The sequence below is a fragment of the Oryctolagus cuniculus genome, chromosome 1 (assembly GCF_964237555.1).
Source record: "Oryctolagus cuniculus chromosome 1, mOryCun1.1, whole genome shotgun sequence".
NCBI lineage: Eukaryota > Metazoa > Chordata > Mammalia > Lagomorpha > Leporidae > Oryctolagus > Oryctolagus cuniculus.
In genome coordinates, this window is record NC_091432.1 from 236,730,340 (window position 1) to 236,745,880 (window position 15,541).

General features: G+C 68.7%; 1 protein-coding gene across 4 annotated transcripts in view; it reads left to right on the forward strand.

Moving 5' to 3' along the window:
* Positions 1-10,355, forward strand: part of CCDC187 (coiled-coil domain containing 187) — a 31,611-nt gene extending 21,256 nt beyond the window's left edge. For 3 of the 4 annotated variants that reach the window (XM_070059184.1, XM_070059174.1, XM_070059181.1), the window contains 8 exons: positions 652-803; positions 2,595-2,713; positions 3,451-3,599; positions 3,733-3,796; positions 5,649-5,764; positions 6,032-6,144; positions 6,407-6,483; positions 6,911-10,355. In XM_070059184.1, coding sequence (XP_069915285.1) covers positions 652-803; positions 2,595-2,713; positions 3,451-3,599; positions 3,733-3,796; positions 5,649-5,764; positions 6,032-6,144; positions 6,407-6,483; positions 6,911-8,247 — 2,127 coding nt within the window. In that variant the 3' untranslated portion in view covers positions 8,248-10,355. The remainder of the gene's footprint in view (positions 1-651; positions 804-2,594; positions 2,714-3,450; positions 3,600-3,732; positions 3,797-5,648; positions 5,765-6,031; positions 6,145-6,406; positions 6,484-6,910) is intronic. The other variant, XM_070059175.1, reaches the window with a different exon arrangement.
* Positions 10,356-15,541: the final 5,186 nt, after the last annotated feature.

Below are 15,541 nucleotides of genomic sequence, written 5' to 3' on the forward strand. Positions count from 1 at the left end.
AGGTGGGCGCGGGGGTGCGGGTGGGGGCTGAGGCCCCGGTGGGCGCGGGGATGTGGGAGGGGGCTGCAGTCCCAGGTGGGCTCACGGGTTTGCGGGGGAGGGGGCTGCAGTCCCAGGTGGGCGTGCTCGCCGGGCAGGGTGCTCAGTGGGCCCGCGGGGATGCGAGGGAGGGGGCTGCGGGCAGAGGTGCCCCCCCTTGTGGGCGTGCCTCAACCCTGGAGGACCAAGGGGCCAGTTCCCAGAGGGTGGGGCTCGACGCACATGGGAGCGGTGGGAGGCGCAGGACGGAGGGGCGTGGCCAGTGGTTCCTAGGGTCCTGGGCTGACCTTGGAGGGGCTCCTGCTCCCCCTCCCCATGGGACTGATGGGGAGGAGGCCGTGGGCACCCGGGCTGGGGACAGGAATGAAAGCACTGGGCTCCCCAGGTCAGCCTGCTGGGGGGCGGGGAGCACCCTGGGAGCTTGGGCCTGGGCCCCCAGGTCTGAGCAGGGTTGCAGGCCCTGCTGGGATAGGCACCTCCCACTGTGGCCTGGCGCCCGTGGGGGCACAGTGTCCTCGGTGCCATGGGCCCCCTGCCCGCGTGAAGGCCACCCCCCCAGAGGGGGCTGGATCAGAGACGGCCGGGGGGCTCATCCCGCACTGCCTCTCCTAGAGCTGCAGCCCCCGGTTCCAGGCCGCCCGCCAGAGGGGCTCTGGGCAGACCCCGCAGCCTGAGGGGACGCCGTGCCCCATGGAGACGCCGTGGCCCAGGGGCCCCAGCAGCCCCCGCCCCTGGAGACCCCGTGACAGCACCGAGGCTCTGCAGTGAGTGTCCCCGGCGGCCCTGCCCGCTGCGGGCACAGAGGGGGCACCTGCTCCCGGGCTGGCCCCATGGCTGTGTGCTGGGCAGGCTGTGTCCACTAGGAGCGTCCTCCCCCGCCGACCCTGGGGTGCCGGCCCCCCGGGACAAGCCAGCGGGGGGCCAGTGTGTGGCTGCTCTGGGTGCCTGCCCCCTCTCAGGCCTGGCCATGGGCCACGGAGCCGCTGGCTTTGGTTTGCGGCAGAAGGGCATGAGGGGCCCTGTCCAGCGTGAGTCATGGGGTGGGGGAGGGGTGCTGGCCGGGAGGAGCTTTGATTGGCCAAAGGACCCCTGAGCAGCAGGAAGTGGCCCCCGCCAGGAAAGGACCCCCAGGAGCAGCCCCCGCCCCACCCAGAGCCTCTTTCCTGAGTTGGGAGGTCAAGGCCCACCCTCCGGGCCTGTCCGCCGGGCAGCTGTCCAACCGCCCAGTGGCCTGGGCTGACCACGGGTTCACCGGCCCGCCCGCGGGGCTAGAGGAAGATGGGGCCGCTACGCACGCGGTGGGCGGGCCCTCCCCTCCCCTCCCCTCCCCTCCCCTCCCCTCCCCTCCCCAAGCCCCACCCTCGGAACTGGCCCCTTGTCTGCCAGGGTTAAGGCACGCCCACAAGGGGGCGCACCTCCTTGTTTGTTCATTCAGGAGGTGCCCGGGTGGGCTGGGGGCCAGTCAGGACGAGGCCGCGAGAAGGGCTGGGGTCCTGGCCTGAGACCCCACGTGCCAGGCAGGGCTTAAACCTGGGAGGGCGTGTGGGGGCCCGGCCCCCTGGGGGGCCGTGTGCAGAGCCTCCAGGCCCTGCCCCCATGGGAGCCGTGTTCTAGCCCCTCGGCTGGCTCCTGCCGGACTCTCTGGACACAGGATCACCTTCTTCCTGCCCACGGCCGGCCAGGGGTGCATCCGGGAGGGAGACACGGGGTTGCCCTTGGGTGGGGGCAGCAGGTGCCTGGGGAGAAGTGCAGGTGGTGTCCCCGAGCAGGCCCTGCCCCCAGGAGCCCCCGGGGTCCCTGGGTCCCCTGCTGTCCCCGCAGCGCAGCCCATGCCCTGGGGCTGCAGCCCCCCCGCCTCCCAGAGCTCCAGGAGGGGGCTTCAGCAGGTGCACAGGCACACATAGTCACAGCCCATGCAACACACGCACACACACGTGTGTACACACGTGTGCATATGTACACACGTACTCACACCCGTACACATATGCACACATGCGTACACCCATGTATACACACATGTACACGTGTGCGTGTGCACATGCACATACATGCGTGTGCAGTCACCCATGCACACGTGCCTGCACACATGTAGACATGTACATGCATGCATGCACTCACATAACCCACGCACTCACATAACCCATGCACACACATAGACGTGCACACATGCACATGCATGCATCACATGTACAGACACGTGCACATACATGTGGGTTGTAACACAGCATTAGGTACATGCGCATGATGCACACGCCTGCATACACACACATACATACATACATACAAGCACACATGCCTGCACGTGTGCACACACACACGGTGGCCCGTCTCCAGGCAGAACCTCGGCAGAGCCATGCAGGGGAGACGGACGGCTGTCTCTGACCCGTAGCGCCGCCTCCAGCCGGGCGGTCACGCGAGGGCTGGGGCTGCGTGGGCCGGGGCCGGGACCCTGTGTCCTGTGCAGCCTCCGGCCTCAGCTGCCCCTGGGTGTGTGGTGAGGCGGCAGGGAGCCGTGGTCAGGGGCCGGTGGTCACCCTCATGGCACCGCCTCACAGGCCTGCCACGGAGCCCCCGCACACGACGCCCGCCCAGGCAGCTTCGGGGCCGAGGTGGGGAGAGGGCGTGCCTGCGGCCAGCAGCCCGCTGGCGGAGAGCGACTACCAGGCCGGCCCAGGTACGGGGCAGGGCAGCGGCGGCGGCCAGCCAGGGTGGGCGGTCACTCATCTGGGCCCCGGGCAGCAGGGGCAGCGTCAGGCGTGCCCAGGGTGTGGTGGGGCCCGGGGCCTCGCTGGCCGGTATCTGAGTGCAGCAGGGTGCACAGGGCGCCTGCCCTGGGGCCCCCAAGCGTAGGCCTTGGACCACGGCGGGGCAGGTGCAGCCACGCAGACCTGCCGAGGGCACCGCCTGTCCCGGCAGAGCCTCCCCTGAGGGGGAGTGAGGATGCGGCGGCCCCCAGCTCACGGGGGCCTGGCGGCAGGGCTGGCTCCCTCTGCCTTGGCCGTCGCCAGGAGCTGGGACCCCGTCCAGTTACTCTGGCCACCCCTGCTGCCTCCCAGGGTTCGCGGTAGCAGGAAGCTGCCCTCCCACGTGGGCGCAGGGCCCGCCAGGCCATAGCAGGGCACTGGGTCGGAAGTGGAGCAGCCGGGGCTTGAACCTGTGCCCATGTGGGACGCTGGTGCTTTTCCCTGCGCCTCGTCCTGTGGTTGGGAGGTTTGGTGAGAGGGACAGCGGCCCCTCCCCCGGTGTGGGGTGGGCGGTGGGCGGTGCGGCCTGGGGAGCACTGGAGGGGGCGGGGCCTCCGACACCGCAGCGGCAGGGGGCGGGTCGGCTTCAGGACGGGGGAGGCGTCAGGGCGCAGGGCTCGGGCATCAGCGAGGGGCCTTCTCAGCACCGGCTCCGCTTGTTTCCCAGGTCTGGGGACCCCCCGAGGCCCGGTGCAGGCCAGCGACATCTGGGCCTGTGCCGCAGAACCCAGGGAGCAGCTGCGTGCGGCCCCGCCGGCGGTGCGTCACCTGAGCCTCCTGGACATGCGACAGCAGCCGCTGGGCCCGGCCTTGGCTGTAGGCACCCCCGGGGCCGGGACCCCTTCCTGCCAGACCGCGGCGGGGGGCATCCCTGGGAGGTAGCTTCCTGCCCCTGGTGGCACTGGTGGGTCTGTGGTGACTCCCCCCACTCCCTGGCTTCCCCACGCAGGCCACACCGGGGAGCCCCACCCCAGCCCAGCCCTGGCTGCCGGAAGCCGGGGAGCCGCCCCCAGGTAGGTCCCTGGGAAGCAGCCGGCGGGCCGGCCCGCTGTGGGTGCTGCCCGGCGGCCCCTGTGCCAGCGCTGGGAGGCCCCCGAGGGACGTGGAGGAGGACGGGCCCTGGTGGTCCCCTGCCCTGGCCTCGGACCCCTTCACAGCCCGAAGACTGGCCGGCTCCGTGTCCTGAGGGGTGACGGGGCGCGGCGGGGGATTAAAGCCTGCCTTCCTGACACAGCCCCAGCGCCTTCCTCTAGACGGCTGTAAGGTTTGGGGGCCGAGGCTGAGGCTTTGCCCGCCTCGCTTCTTCTGAAACCATCCACGTGGCCCAGAGGCCTGGCTCGGGGCCCAGTCCCCGGGGGCGGTGGGTGGGAGCAGACCTCCCTGGGTGTCAGGATGGCACTTGGAGCTCAGCCCCCAGCCCCCACCCGGGAGCAGGAGGCGGCCGCTCAGGGCCCAGATCGGGGTGTCCAGAGGCTGGACCTCAGGGCAGAGCTGTTGGGGCAGGAAGAGGCTACAGCGGTTCTGCCCAGCCCAGAGGGGCCCAGCCGGGGGGCTGGGGGTGCGGTGTGTCTCCGGGACCCCCCTAGAGTCAGCGGCGGCGGGCTGCTGGTCAGGCTGCTGTGGGCACCGTGGGCGGGAGTGGGGCAGAAGCCTCCCTCCCTGTCCCCGGGGACACGTGTGCTGTCGTCATCCTGGGGCCGTGGAGGGGGCTGTGCGCCCACCCCCATTCTGCAGACGAAGGCGGGGGCCGGAGGCGGGCGGCTGGGCCCCTGCGTCCACAGCACCCGCTGCTCCCTGATCTGCCTGTTCCCCAGGAGACGCCGCCTTGGCCATCGGGGAAGCCCGCCGTCCTTCCTGCCCGGGGTGTGGGCGAGAGGGCGGGCGTCCTGCTGGCGGGGTTCCCACGAGGCCCCTGGGCTCCAGGTCCTCCTGGCCGCTGGGCGGCCTGAGGCCAGTGAGGCCTCAAATTCAGCCGACAGCAGCTGACCTCGTGACCCTGTGTGGGTGTGGCCTGGGGACGGAGCTGAAACATCCAGGGGCCCCTCTCTGCGGGCCAGTGCCTCGGGCTTCGGTGCCAACACCCGGCCCAGCCGGGGGGGGGGGGGCGGCGGGACAAGTCCTGGGGAATCGGGGACAGAACGGTGAAGTCCCCATGGCCCCCGCCCGGCCCGGGCACCCCACACACACCTGTGCAGGCAGAGGGCGGCCAGGGTGGGCGGCACCCAGACAGAACCAGCTGGGGGCAAAGGGGAGGAGCCCTCCCAGTTTGATCTAACTGAAGGAGTTACAGAGAGAGAACGAGAGACAGAGAGAACCAGAGACAGAGAGAGACAGAGAGACAGAGACAGAGAGAGACAGGCACAGAGAGACAGAGACACAGAGAGAGAGACAGAGACAGGCACAGAGAGACAGAGACAGAGAGCTTTTCCATCCGCTGGTTCACTCCCCAGATGACCGCAATGGCCATGGTTGGGCCAGACTGAAGCCAGGAGCCAGGAGCTTCTTCTGGGGTCTCCCACGCAGGGTGCAGGGGCCCAAGGACTTGGGTCATCTTCCACGGCTCTCCCAGGCCACAGCAGAGAGCAACCCGTGCCCACACGGATGCCGGTGTCGCAGGCGGCAGCTTCCCCGCTACGCCACGATGCCGGCCCTGATCTTGAAATGTTTAATGGCTTTTCTAGAAGCTGCTTACTGAGACCATCACTGACTGCTGGACGATAGCCACGTATTGTTCCTGGAGGAACGTCACATCCATTGGATTCCAGGAATCTCACGTGGCCTCAGAGCCCCTGGGAGCCCCTTCCGTCCCCGCCCCGGCCCTGCACCTGCTCCCGCGCTGGTGCTGACGGCCCCTCTGCCCCACAGGAGACCCTCAGAGCAAGCCGAGCCCCGCCCTGGCTGAGGAGCCCCGGGCCTGGGGCTGCCACACTGAGAGCTCCCTGGACCGGAGCCGAAACTCCCGGGATGGAGGGGGTGTCTGTGTGAGCTGGGGCGCGGGGGCACTGGGCCTTCACGCGGGGGCGCTCTGGGGGGACCTCAGAGACTTCTCGCAGGCTCCGCGCTCTGCGACTCGCGCTTCTCTGGGTCTCCCCTCAAAACTGAACAGCTGGGCGGGAGGGGAGGTCTGGTGAGTGGGGGTCTCCATGGCCCCCTCGAGGGGGATGGTCTTTGTCCTAAATTAACAGGGGCTCCTGGGACCGCGGGGGCTCGGCCCGGGCGGGCTAGCCGTCCCTCCGGCACGTTCTCAGCAGGTGGCCGAAGGCAGCACCAGCAGACCGGAGGCAGAGCTGGCGCTGGAGTTGGCCAGGAGCCCGGTGCAGGAGCCCCAGGCAGCGGAGAGCGTGCGGTCAGGGGAGCAGAGGTGCGGGACCCCCCCGGCTGGGGCCCTGAGGCGTGCAGCCAGGCGGCCGGCACCCCGCCCTCGGCTGCTGAGCCTGGCACCTGGAACCCTGACGACTTCGGGAAACAAAGATGCCCCCCGAGGTCCCGCGGGGGCTGTAGCAGGGCAGGGCCGGCTCGGGGGGACTGGCCAGTGTGCCATCGTCATCCCTAGAGCACAGGCGGTTTTCTGGTCCCCTCGGGGTCCTGGCAGCCCCACCCCAAGGGCTTCTCTGTGCTTCCAGGATGGAGGCCCGACAGCCGGAGGACCCCAGTGCCCCCTTTTCCAGGCTGGGAGCCCCCCTGCTGGCTGCCCCCCCAGGTGAGCGCCCCTCCAGGGACCCCAGCCTGGCGCAGGGGCCATCGCGTCCCCACTGCTGGGTCCTCCAGGACCAGTGTCCAAGGCAGAGCCGGGCTTTTCCCCACTGCCCACGAGCCCCACTCCCCGTCAGAGGGCTGCCAAGTGGGAGGTTCTGGAACCCTCCATGTCTCAGACGAAAGCAAAGCCAGGCAAAGCGGAGCCCTGGGTCGCTGGACAGCAGCTGTGGTTCTGTGAGAGGGGTCCCTGGGCTGGAGAAGCCCCCCACCCCGGAGCTGCTCCTGTGTCACTGGGGCAGGGGGGTAGTGTTAGCCACTGGGTTGCCTCCAAAGGGACTGAACTCTGCCCCAGTTGGGGTCTTCCTGGCTGGGGTTTGCTGCCCCTGCTGGCACAAAGGGAGGGGTCCTCCTGAAACCCCCCCTCCCTGCAGCTCCTGCCAACCTGGACGAGGAGGGGGTACCAGCCGCCCAGTGCCCGGGCAGCCCCCTGCCCCAGCCTGCGGCCCCCCGGGGCCTGAGCCCTGCGTCTGCCTGCGGGACGTACTCCGAAGTGCAGGGGTCAAGCCCCGCCTCCTGGGCCAGCTCTGCCAGCGGGGGGCCTGGCCCCTCCCCCACAAGGTTTCAGAAAGCCAAGGCCATCCTGGTGCAGCTGTCGGACAGCTCCGCCTCCCCGTCCAGTGTGGGCGCCCAGGACGATCCCCCCACGGGCTGGGGCTGGGGGCTCTCCACTCGCTCCTCCTGGGAGGCCCTGGGCCCACCTCCGTCCTCCGTCCCCGGGGGCACAGGGGGGCTGAGCTGGCAGGGGCCGCAGGCCTGGGCGGCTGGTGCCCTGGGCGGCCTCTCTGTGGAGGCAGCAGGGGCGGGAGCCTCGGAGCTGGGGCATAGCCCTCCGCCCCCTCCGTCCCCTCCGTCCCCTCCCTCGGGGAGCTGGTCACTGCCACTTCCAGATGCCCCCTGGGCAGGGGCAGGGGCAGGGTCGGAGCTGTCGGAGGCCTCCAGCCACGTGTGGGACGAGCACAGCGAGGAACACCTGCCAGGACCTGGCACCGGTGCCGGCCCAGCCCCCGGCAGCCTGTCCCCCGCAGACAGCTCGGCCGACCTCCTCGGAGACCGAGTGGCACCCCAGCTGCACCCCTCCCTGGGCCCCAGGGACGGGCGGGAAGCTCCCAGAAGCGGCGAGAGCCCGACCACCGGATCGGACACAGGAAGAGCCACGAGGGCGTCTCCCGAGGCGGCCGACGGGGCCGTCACCGCACACCCCTCTTCCTCCGGGGACTCGGACCTGTCGCTGTCCTTCCCGTCTGAGGGGGTGGGCTTCGGCGGGGGAGAGACGGCCCCTCTGCAGGCCTGGCCTGCACCCCAGGTCCCGCCCAGCCCGCAGGCTCCTCCTGGGGGCCCCGGTGGCCTGGCACGGGGTGGTGGGAGGGACAGACGCCCCTCTGTCCTGGAGGAAGCCGGGGCCCCACGTGCCCCCCGTGCCGGCGGCATCTTGGCGGAGATTCTGTCTCCGGTGGATGAGCAGCTGTCCTATGGCAGCGCCGACCTCCCCTCCTGCCCCGCCTGGGACACCCGCCTGCCGCCGCCGCCGCCCGCTCGCCCGGCAGACAGCGACGTGGAGGGCGCTGCCCCCGGCCGCAAGGACTCCCCTTCCCCGCCCGAGGAGGCCTCGCTCCCTGGGGACTCGGCGGACACCACCGACCAGCTGTCCACCCTGTCGGAGGAGCTGCTGGAGGCGGGGCCGAGGGCAGCCTCACCTGAACTGGCCTGAGCTGAGGGGGCAGGAGGTGCCCCTGGGGACCCGCAGGGTCAGCGCAGTCCCTGCCTCCGTCCCGTGTGTCTGGGGAGGGTCTGTGGAGGCTGCTGGCTGTTGGCACCCAATGGGCGCCCCAGGTTTGGGGCCCTGGGCTGGCAAAGCCCTCCTGGGGGCCACAGGCCGCTGGGGCGTGTCCTGGGAAGGGGGCAGTGTGCCAGAGGGGGCAGGACACACCCCGGGACGCCCTCCACTGCAGCTGGGCCCTTGGGCAGCCAAGCCTGCCCGGCTGAGACCCCCACCGGAGACCCCCGGGCCCGCCTCCCAGCATGGAGAGAGGAGGTGGACCTGGTGTCCACCCAGCGCACCCGGCGTGTCCTGCGTGGTTCGCTGGCTGTGCTGGCTGCGCCGGCCCCTCAGGCAGCACCTAGGCTGGGTCCTGGAACCCTGGGAAGGGCAGCCTCAGGGGACCTGCTCGTGTCCCAAGTGGGGGGGACGTGCCGGGGTGGGGAAGCGGGCATGCGCGCTCACCCAAGAACAAGCGCCTCCACGGGGTGGATGCAGCCACCCAGGATGGCTCAGACGGGACAGGGTCTGCGTTTCCTGGACACGGGGCCTTGTGCGCCCATCTGGTCCCGAAGGGCACCTGTCCAGGGTGGGAGGCCGCTGGCCAGGTACAGGCGTGGGTGAGGGCTGGGAGAGGGGGAGATAGTGCGGGCTGGGGGCGGCCCCGACTCAGGCCCCCGGTGGGAGGGTTTGCGGGTGCCCCTCCGTCTCCAGCGAGGTCTGGCTGATGGGGACCCCTGTTCCTGAACTGGGTGGAGGAAGCGGCGACCCAGGGCGAGGGGCCGAGCGTGCTCACGGCACTCTTGTGGCTCCCGAGGGCTCCGGGCACCCCTCTCTCGGGAGCAGGGCCCCCGGCTTCAGCAAGCTACCCCCGGGTCTGCACCGCCGCCTCCTGGGGCAGAGGGGGGTCTCTCGTTACCCTAAGGGCCCCTCCCAGCTGTCTCCCAGTGCCGGCCTCAGGTCTGCAGCCTAGGACCGGCACTTGGCCCTGGTCCAGGCTGTGACCAGGCAGAGGGAGCGTTTCCTGTGGGGGAAGGAGTCCTGGAGGCATTGACGTGGGAACGGAACAGCGCGCAGAGCCTCAGGCCTCACCCGGCCGGGGCAGGGGCGGGCCTGGCGGGGAGGCCTGCCCAGCAGGGGATGGGGGATGGGTCTCCCCAAGGCAGAGGCACGGTGGCCCTGGGTGGGCTCGCAGGTGGGTGCCTGTGTGGGGTAAGGAGCTGCCCAGGACCCTGCAGCCACAGCCACAATCCCGGGACGTGGAAGCCACGGGGCCCTGGGGGCTGCACAGGGGCGACAGTGACCCTTGTGCCCATCGACGCCGGGACCTCGTGAGCGCAGCAGGGCAGGCGGCAAGAGTGCTGCTTGGTGAAAGGGTGGCTTTTAAAAACCCAAGGCAAGGCCAGCGCCGCGGCTCACTAGGCTAATCCTCCGCCTTGCGGCGCCGGCACACCTGGTTCTAGTCCCGGTCGGGGCGCAGGATTCTGTCCCGGTTGCCCCTCTTCCAGGCCAGCTCTCTGCTGTGGCCGGGGAGTGCAGTGGAGGATGGCCCAAGTGCTTGGGCCCTGCACCTCATGGGAGACCAGGTTAAGTACCTGGCTCCTGCCATTGGATCGGTACGGTGCGCCGGCTGCAGCGGCCATTGGCGGGTGAACCAACGGCAAAGGAAGACCTTTCTCTCTGTCTCTCTCTCTCACTGTCCACTCTGCCTGTAAAAAACAAAAACAAAAAAAGGCAAGAGCACCCTGGGGCCACCCACTCTTGATGGGTGATTCTTCAAAGGGAGAAGGAGGGGCCGGCGCTGTGGCGCAGCGGGTAAAGCCGCCGCCTGCAGTGCCTGCATCCCACATGGGCGCCGGTTTGATTCCCGGCTGCTCCACTTCCGATCCAGCTCTCTGCTGTGGTCTGGGAGAGCTGTGGAAGCCGTCCCTGCACCAGGTGGGAGACCCAGTGCAGCTCTAGCCATAGCGGCCAACTGGGGAGTGAACCAGAAGATGGAAGATCCCTCTCTCCTCTCTCTCCAACTCTGACTTTCAAATAATTAAATAAATCTTTAAAAAGAATGAAATGCGTCCAGGAGCCAAGTCGGTTCTCGCAGGGGCAGCTGGGATCCACGTGCTCACCCCCTGTGGGGTTAGAGACCCGCGTGCTGGCTTCCTGCGGGGTTAGAGACCCGCGTGCTCGCTTCCTGCGGGGTTAGAGAGCCGCGTGCTCACTTCCTGCGGGGTTAGAGACCCGCGTGCTGGCTTCCTGCGGGGTTAGAGACCTGTGTGCTGGCTTCCTGGGGGTTAGAGACCCGTGTGCTGGCTTCCTGCGGGGTTAGAGACCCGCGTGCTCACTTCCTGCGGGGTTAGAGAGCCGCGTGCTCACTTCCTGTGGGGTTAGAGACCCGCGTGCTCGCTTCCTGCGGGGTTAGAGAGCCGCGTGCTCGCTTTCCTGCGGGGTTAGAGACCTGAGTGCTGGCTTCCTGCGGGGTTAGAGACCCACGTGCTCACTTCCTGCGGGGTTAGAGACCCACGTGCTGGCTTCCTGCGGGGTTAGAGACCTGCGTGCTGGCTTCCTACGGGGTTAGAGACCCACGTGCTCACTTCCTGCGGGGTTAGAGACCCACGTGCTGGCTTCCTGCGGGGTTAGAGAGCCGTGGGCTCACTTCCTGCGGGGTTAGAGACCCGCGTGCTGGCTTCCTGCGGGGTTAGAGACCCGCGTGCTGGCTTCCTGCGGGGTTAGAGACCCACGTGCTCACTTCCTGCGGGGTTAGAGACCCACGTGCTGGCTTCCTGCGGGGTTAGAGAGCCGTGGGCTCACTTCCTGCGGGGTTAGAGACCCGCGTGCTGGCTTCCTACGGGGTTAGAGACCCACGTGCTCACTTCCTGCGGGGTTAGAGACCCACGTGCTGGCTTCCTGCGGGGTTAGAGAGCCGTGGGCTCACTTCCTGCGGGGTTAGAGACCCGCGTGCTGGCTTCCTGCGGGGTTAGAGACCTGCGTGCTGGCTTCCTACGGGGTTAGAGACCCACGTGCTCACTTCCTGCGGGGTTAGAGACCCACGTGCTGGCTTCCTGCGGGGTTAGAGACCCGCGGTCTTGCTTCCTGCGGGGTTAGAGACCCACGTGCTCACTTCCTGTGGGGTTAGAGACCCGCGTGCTGGCTTCCTGCGGGGTTAGAGACCCGCGTGCTGGCTTCCTGCGGGGTTAGAGACCCGCGTGCTGGCTTCCTGCGGGGTTAGAGAGCCGTGGGCTCACTTCCTGCGGGGTTAGAGACCCACGTGCTGGCTTCCTGCGGGGTTAGAGACCCGCGTGCTGGCTTCCTGCGGGGTTAGAGAGCCGTGGGCTCACTTCCTGCGGGGTTAGAGACCCACGTGCTGGCTTCCTGCGGGGTTAGAGACCCACGTGCTCACTTCCTGTGGGGTTAGAGACCCGCGTGCTGGCTTCCTGCGGGGTTAGAGACCCGCGTGCTGGCTTCCTGCGGGGTTAGAGAGCCGTGGGCTCACTTCCTGCGGGGTTAGAGACCCACGTGCTGGCTTCCTGCGGGGTTAGAGAGCCGCGTGCTGGCTTCCTGCGGGGTTAGAGAGCCGTGGGCTCACTTCCTGTGGGGTTACAATTCCCCACCACGGCTCCCCTCTGCTGCTCTCGCCCGCGTCCCCAGCAGCGTTTTGGTTTACTTTTAAGATTTGTCTTTTTATTTATCTGGAAGGCACAGTGACAGAGCGGCACCCCCCATCTGCTGCTGGACTCTCCATTTAAATGGTCCAGCAGCCAAGCTTGGGCCAGGTTGAAGCCAGGAGCCGGGAACTCCATCGGGGTCTCCCGTGGGGGGGGGCAGGGCCATCGCTGCTGCCTCCCGGGCGCATCAGCAGGGGCTGGAGCAGAAGCGGGCGCGGACACGGGCGGGCACGGACACGGGCGGGCGCGGACACGGGCGGGCGCGGACACGGGCGGGCACGGACACGGGCGGGCGCGGACACGGGCGGGCGCGGACACGGGCGGGCGCGGACACGGGTGGGCGCGGACACGGGCGGGCGCGGACACGGGCGGGCGCGGACACGGGCGGGCGCGGACACGGGCGGGCACGGACACGGGTGCCGCCGGTGGCAGCCCAGCAGCCCCTCTTGGAACAGTTTGTGCATAAGTGCGGCTCCATTGCCCGCCTGTCTGCCGTCACCCGTCCATCACCTGCCTGTCTGCCATCACCTGCCACCCGGCCATCACCTGCCGTCGCCTGTCACCCATCCATCATCACCTGCCATCACCTGCCACCCGGCCATCACCTGCCTGTCTGCCATCACCTGCCATCCGTCCATCATCACCTGCCATCACCTGCCATCCATCCATTGCCTGTCACCCGTCCATCGCCCGCCTGCCCAGCCCTTCCCACAGAGCGGTGTGTGGGCTGAGTGTGCCCGTCCTGGTGCCCGTCCTCCTGCTTCCCTGTTTTGAAGGAACCCGTAGGCCGGCACTGTGGCACAGCCGGTAAAGCTGCCACCTGCAACACCGCATCCCACAAGGGCACCGGTCGAGTCCCGGCTGCTCCACTTCCCATCCACTCGCTGCTCATGGCCTGGGAAAGCAGCGGACAATGGACCAAGAGCTTGGCCCTTCCCCCGCGTGGGAGACCGGAACCAAGAGCTTGGCCCTTCCCCCGCGGGGGAGACCGGAAGAAGCTCCTGGCTCCTGGCTCCCACCAGACCCAGCCCCTGCCGTGGTGGCCGTGTGGGAAGTGAACCAGCGAGGGAAGAGCTCTCTCCGTCTCTCCCTCTCTAACTCTGCCTCTCACATAAATGAAATGCTAAGAAAGAAAGAGGACCTCATTCACTCACTGGGACCCCCGGAGGGCCCCTGGGGAGACCCAGGCTGTCTGGGGAGAAGCCCAAGGCAGCAGGTCACAGGGCGCCCGGGCTGCAGGGGGGACCCAGGCCCCCTTCGGACCCTGCCGCAAGGTAGGACCCCCCGGCCGGGGGCAGCTGGGCCCAGCCTCAAGGACAGCTGCCGGCCCGGTGGACGCCTGGTTGTCAGGGCTGCGTCTGATACAGGAGCGGCTGCGAGAGCCCCCAGCCCACCCCCGAGCAGGGGAGGGGGCTGGTCCTGGGGGGGGGCGTTGTCGCGTCTGCAATTTCTAAACAGTTTCAGCTGCAGCCTCCTTATTGATTCCGTTCTAGTTTTCCGAACACATTAGTCTGCAATTTTTTATTTTTTTCCTATTTATTGCTGACCTGGATTTATGAGGCCGCGTGAGAGGAATTATGTATTAAACACACGCATGCATTTGCCACAATAAATCCCCCACGTCAACAGCCTGCAGCCTCGTCCACACGCCACCGCCCTGGCCTTGCTACCGGGCACTGTGCCGCACACAGCCAGGGCCGGGGTCTCCCCGAGTGCCCCCCAAGGGCGCCACGCGGGTGCCTCATGGTGCTGGCGTCGGTCCCCGGCCGTGGTGGGAGCCCGGCTGCGGACAGCCGGCTGCAGCTGCGGGCCAGGGCGGGGCTTGGGGAGCCCCGGCACCCGGGGCCTGGCGCCCTGCAAGGCTGCAGAGTCCTCCCTCCGGAGCCTCAGCCACGCCTGCCTGCCTGGCTGTAACCCTCGGCAGTGCCCCGGGCCGATGAAACCTCGGGGGTGATGTTACCTCACAGAAGACGATGGCTCCTCGGCCAGCCCCACGAGCCATGGACCCCTCCCCGCCTGTCCACGCCCCCGGGGCCACACAGCTGCCCCTGCGGCAGTGTCCCTCCCAGGACCGGGCCCGGCGCCCGTGGGCTGTGGGCTGTGCCGGGTCTCCCGCCCGCACACGCCTGACCACGCCCCCGGGGCCACACAGCTGCCCCTGCGGCAGTGTCCCTCCCAGGACCGGGGCCGGCGCCCGTGGGCTGTGGGCTGTGCCGGGTCTCCCGCCCGGACACGCCTGTCCACGCCCCCGGGGCCACACAGCTGCCCCTGCGGCAGTGTCCCTCCCAGGACCGGGCCCGGCGCCCGTGGGCTGTGGGCTGTGCCGGGTCTCCCGCCCGCACACGCCTGTCCACTCGGGCAAGCACCATCAGGAAGTCGTCCTCTCCCACGCTGGGCCCTGAGGATCGCCCACAGGCCCCACGCCCACCCGGGAGCCCTGGCTCCGCCCTGCCCCACAGGCTCTCCAGCTGGGAGCAGCCCCTGCCGTCTGGAAAACCTGACCGACTGCAGGCTCTGGGGCATGGACAGGACTGGTCTCTCACTCACACGCGTGCTCACACACGCAGTCACGCTAATACACGCAGTCACGTGCTAACACACACGCAGTCACGTTATCACACGCTAACACAGCCACACCCTAACACATGCTAACACACGCAGTCATGCGCTATCACGCAGTCACATGCTAACACACATGCACACTATCACACACTAACACAGCCACACCCTAACACACGCAGTCACATGCTAACATGTGATCATGCTAACACACATGCACACTATCACACACTAACACAGCCACACCCTAACACATGCTAACACACGCAGTCACGTGCTGACACACACACTGACACGCAGTCACATGCTAACACACACAGTCACATGCTAACACCAAGCCCCAGGGTCTGCTAACACCCAGGGTCTGCTGGGAGACAGGGCCCACTGAGGGGTCGCGAGTGGGACAGCGGGGGCTTCCAGGAGGGCCATCGGCCACCGCCGCGGCCCTGGAGCCTGAGGGACGTGAGCCCCGCTGCGACGTGCAGTCCCTGCTCTGCACCTGAGAGGCTGTGGTTTCGGGTGTGGCCTCCGAGTGGGGCGGGGCCCGTCCCACGAGGGGGCTTGGTTTCACGGAGCAGCCTCCCCTGCCCCCGCCGTGGCCCTGTGGCTCCCTGTGCTCCCTTCCAGCGCCCAGTGGGGCCCAGGGAGGGGAGCGGCTCTCCCAGCAAGTGGACATGGGCACACTGTCCCGTGGCCAGGCCCCCACCCCTACCCCATCTGGGGCACTCGAGGGTCCTGCCCCCCCAACCCGGGCACCATCTCCTGGGTCTGCGGCCCCACCTGGCCTCTCTGCCCCCCTCCCGGGAGAGGCTCGGGCCCCCACCTCCTCCCCCGGTCTTCCACTCTGGCGCCGCCTGCACGGGGGCTGCTGCCCGGCCTCTTGTCCCCTGTCGCACTCTGCTGTGTGCTGGCCACCTGTCCGGCCCGCAGCTGCAAACTCAGGGCTGGGGGGGAGGGGTGCTCCAGGGGGTCCTGCCCAGACGGCAGCCACGCCCTGACACCGAACCGGCCGCTGCAGATTGCTCCAA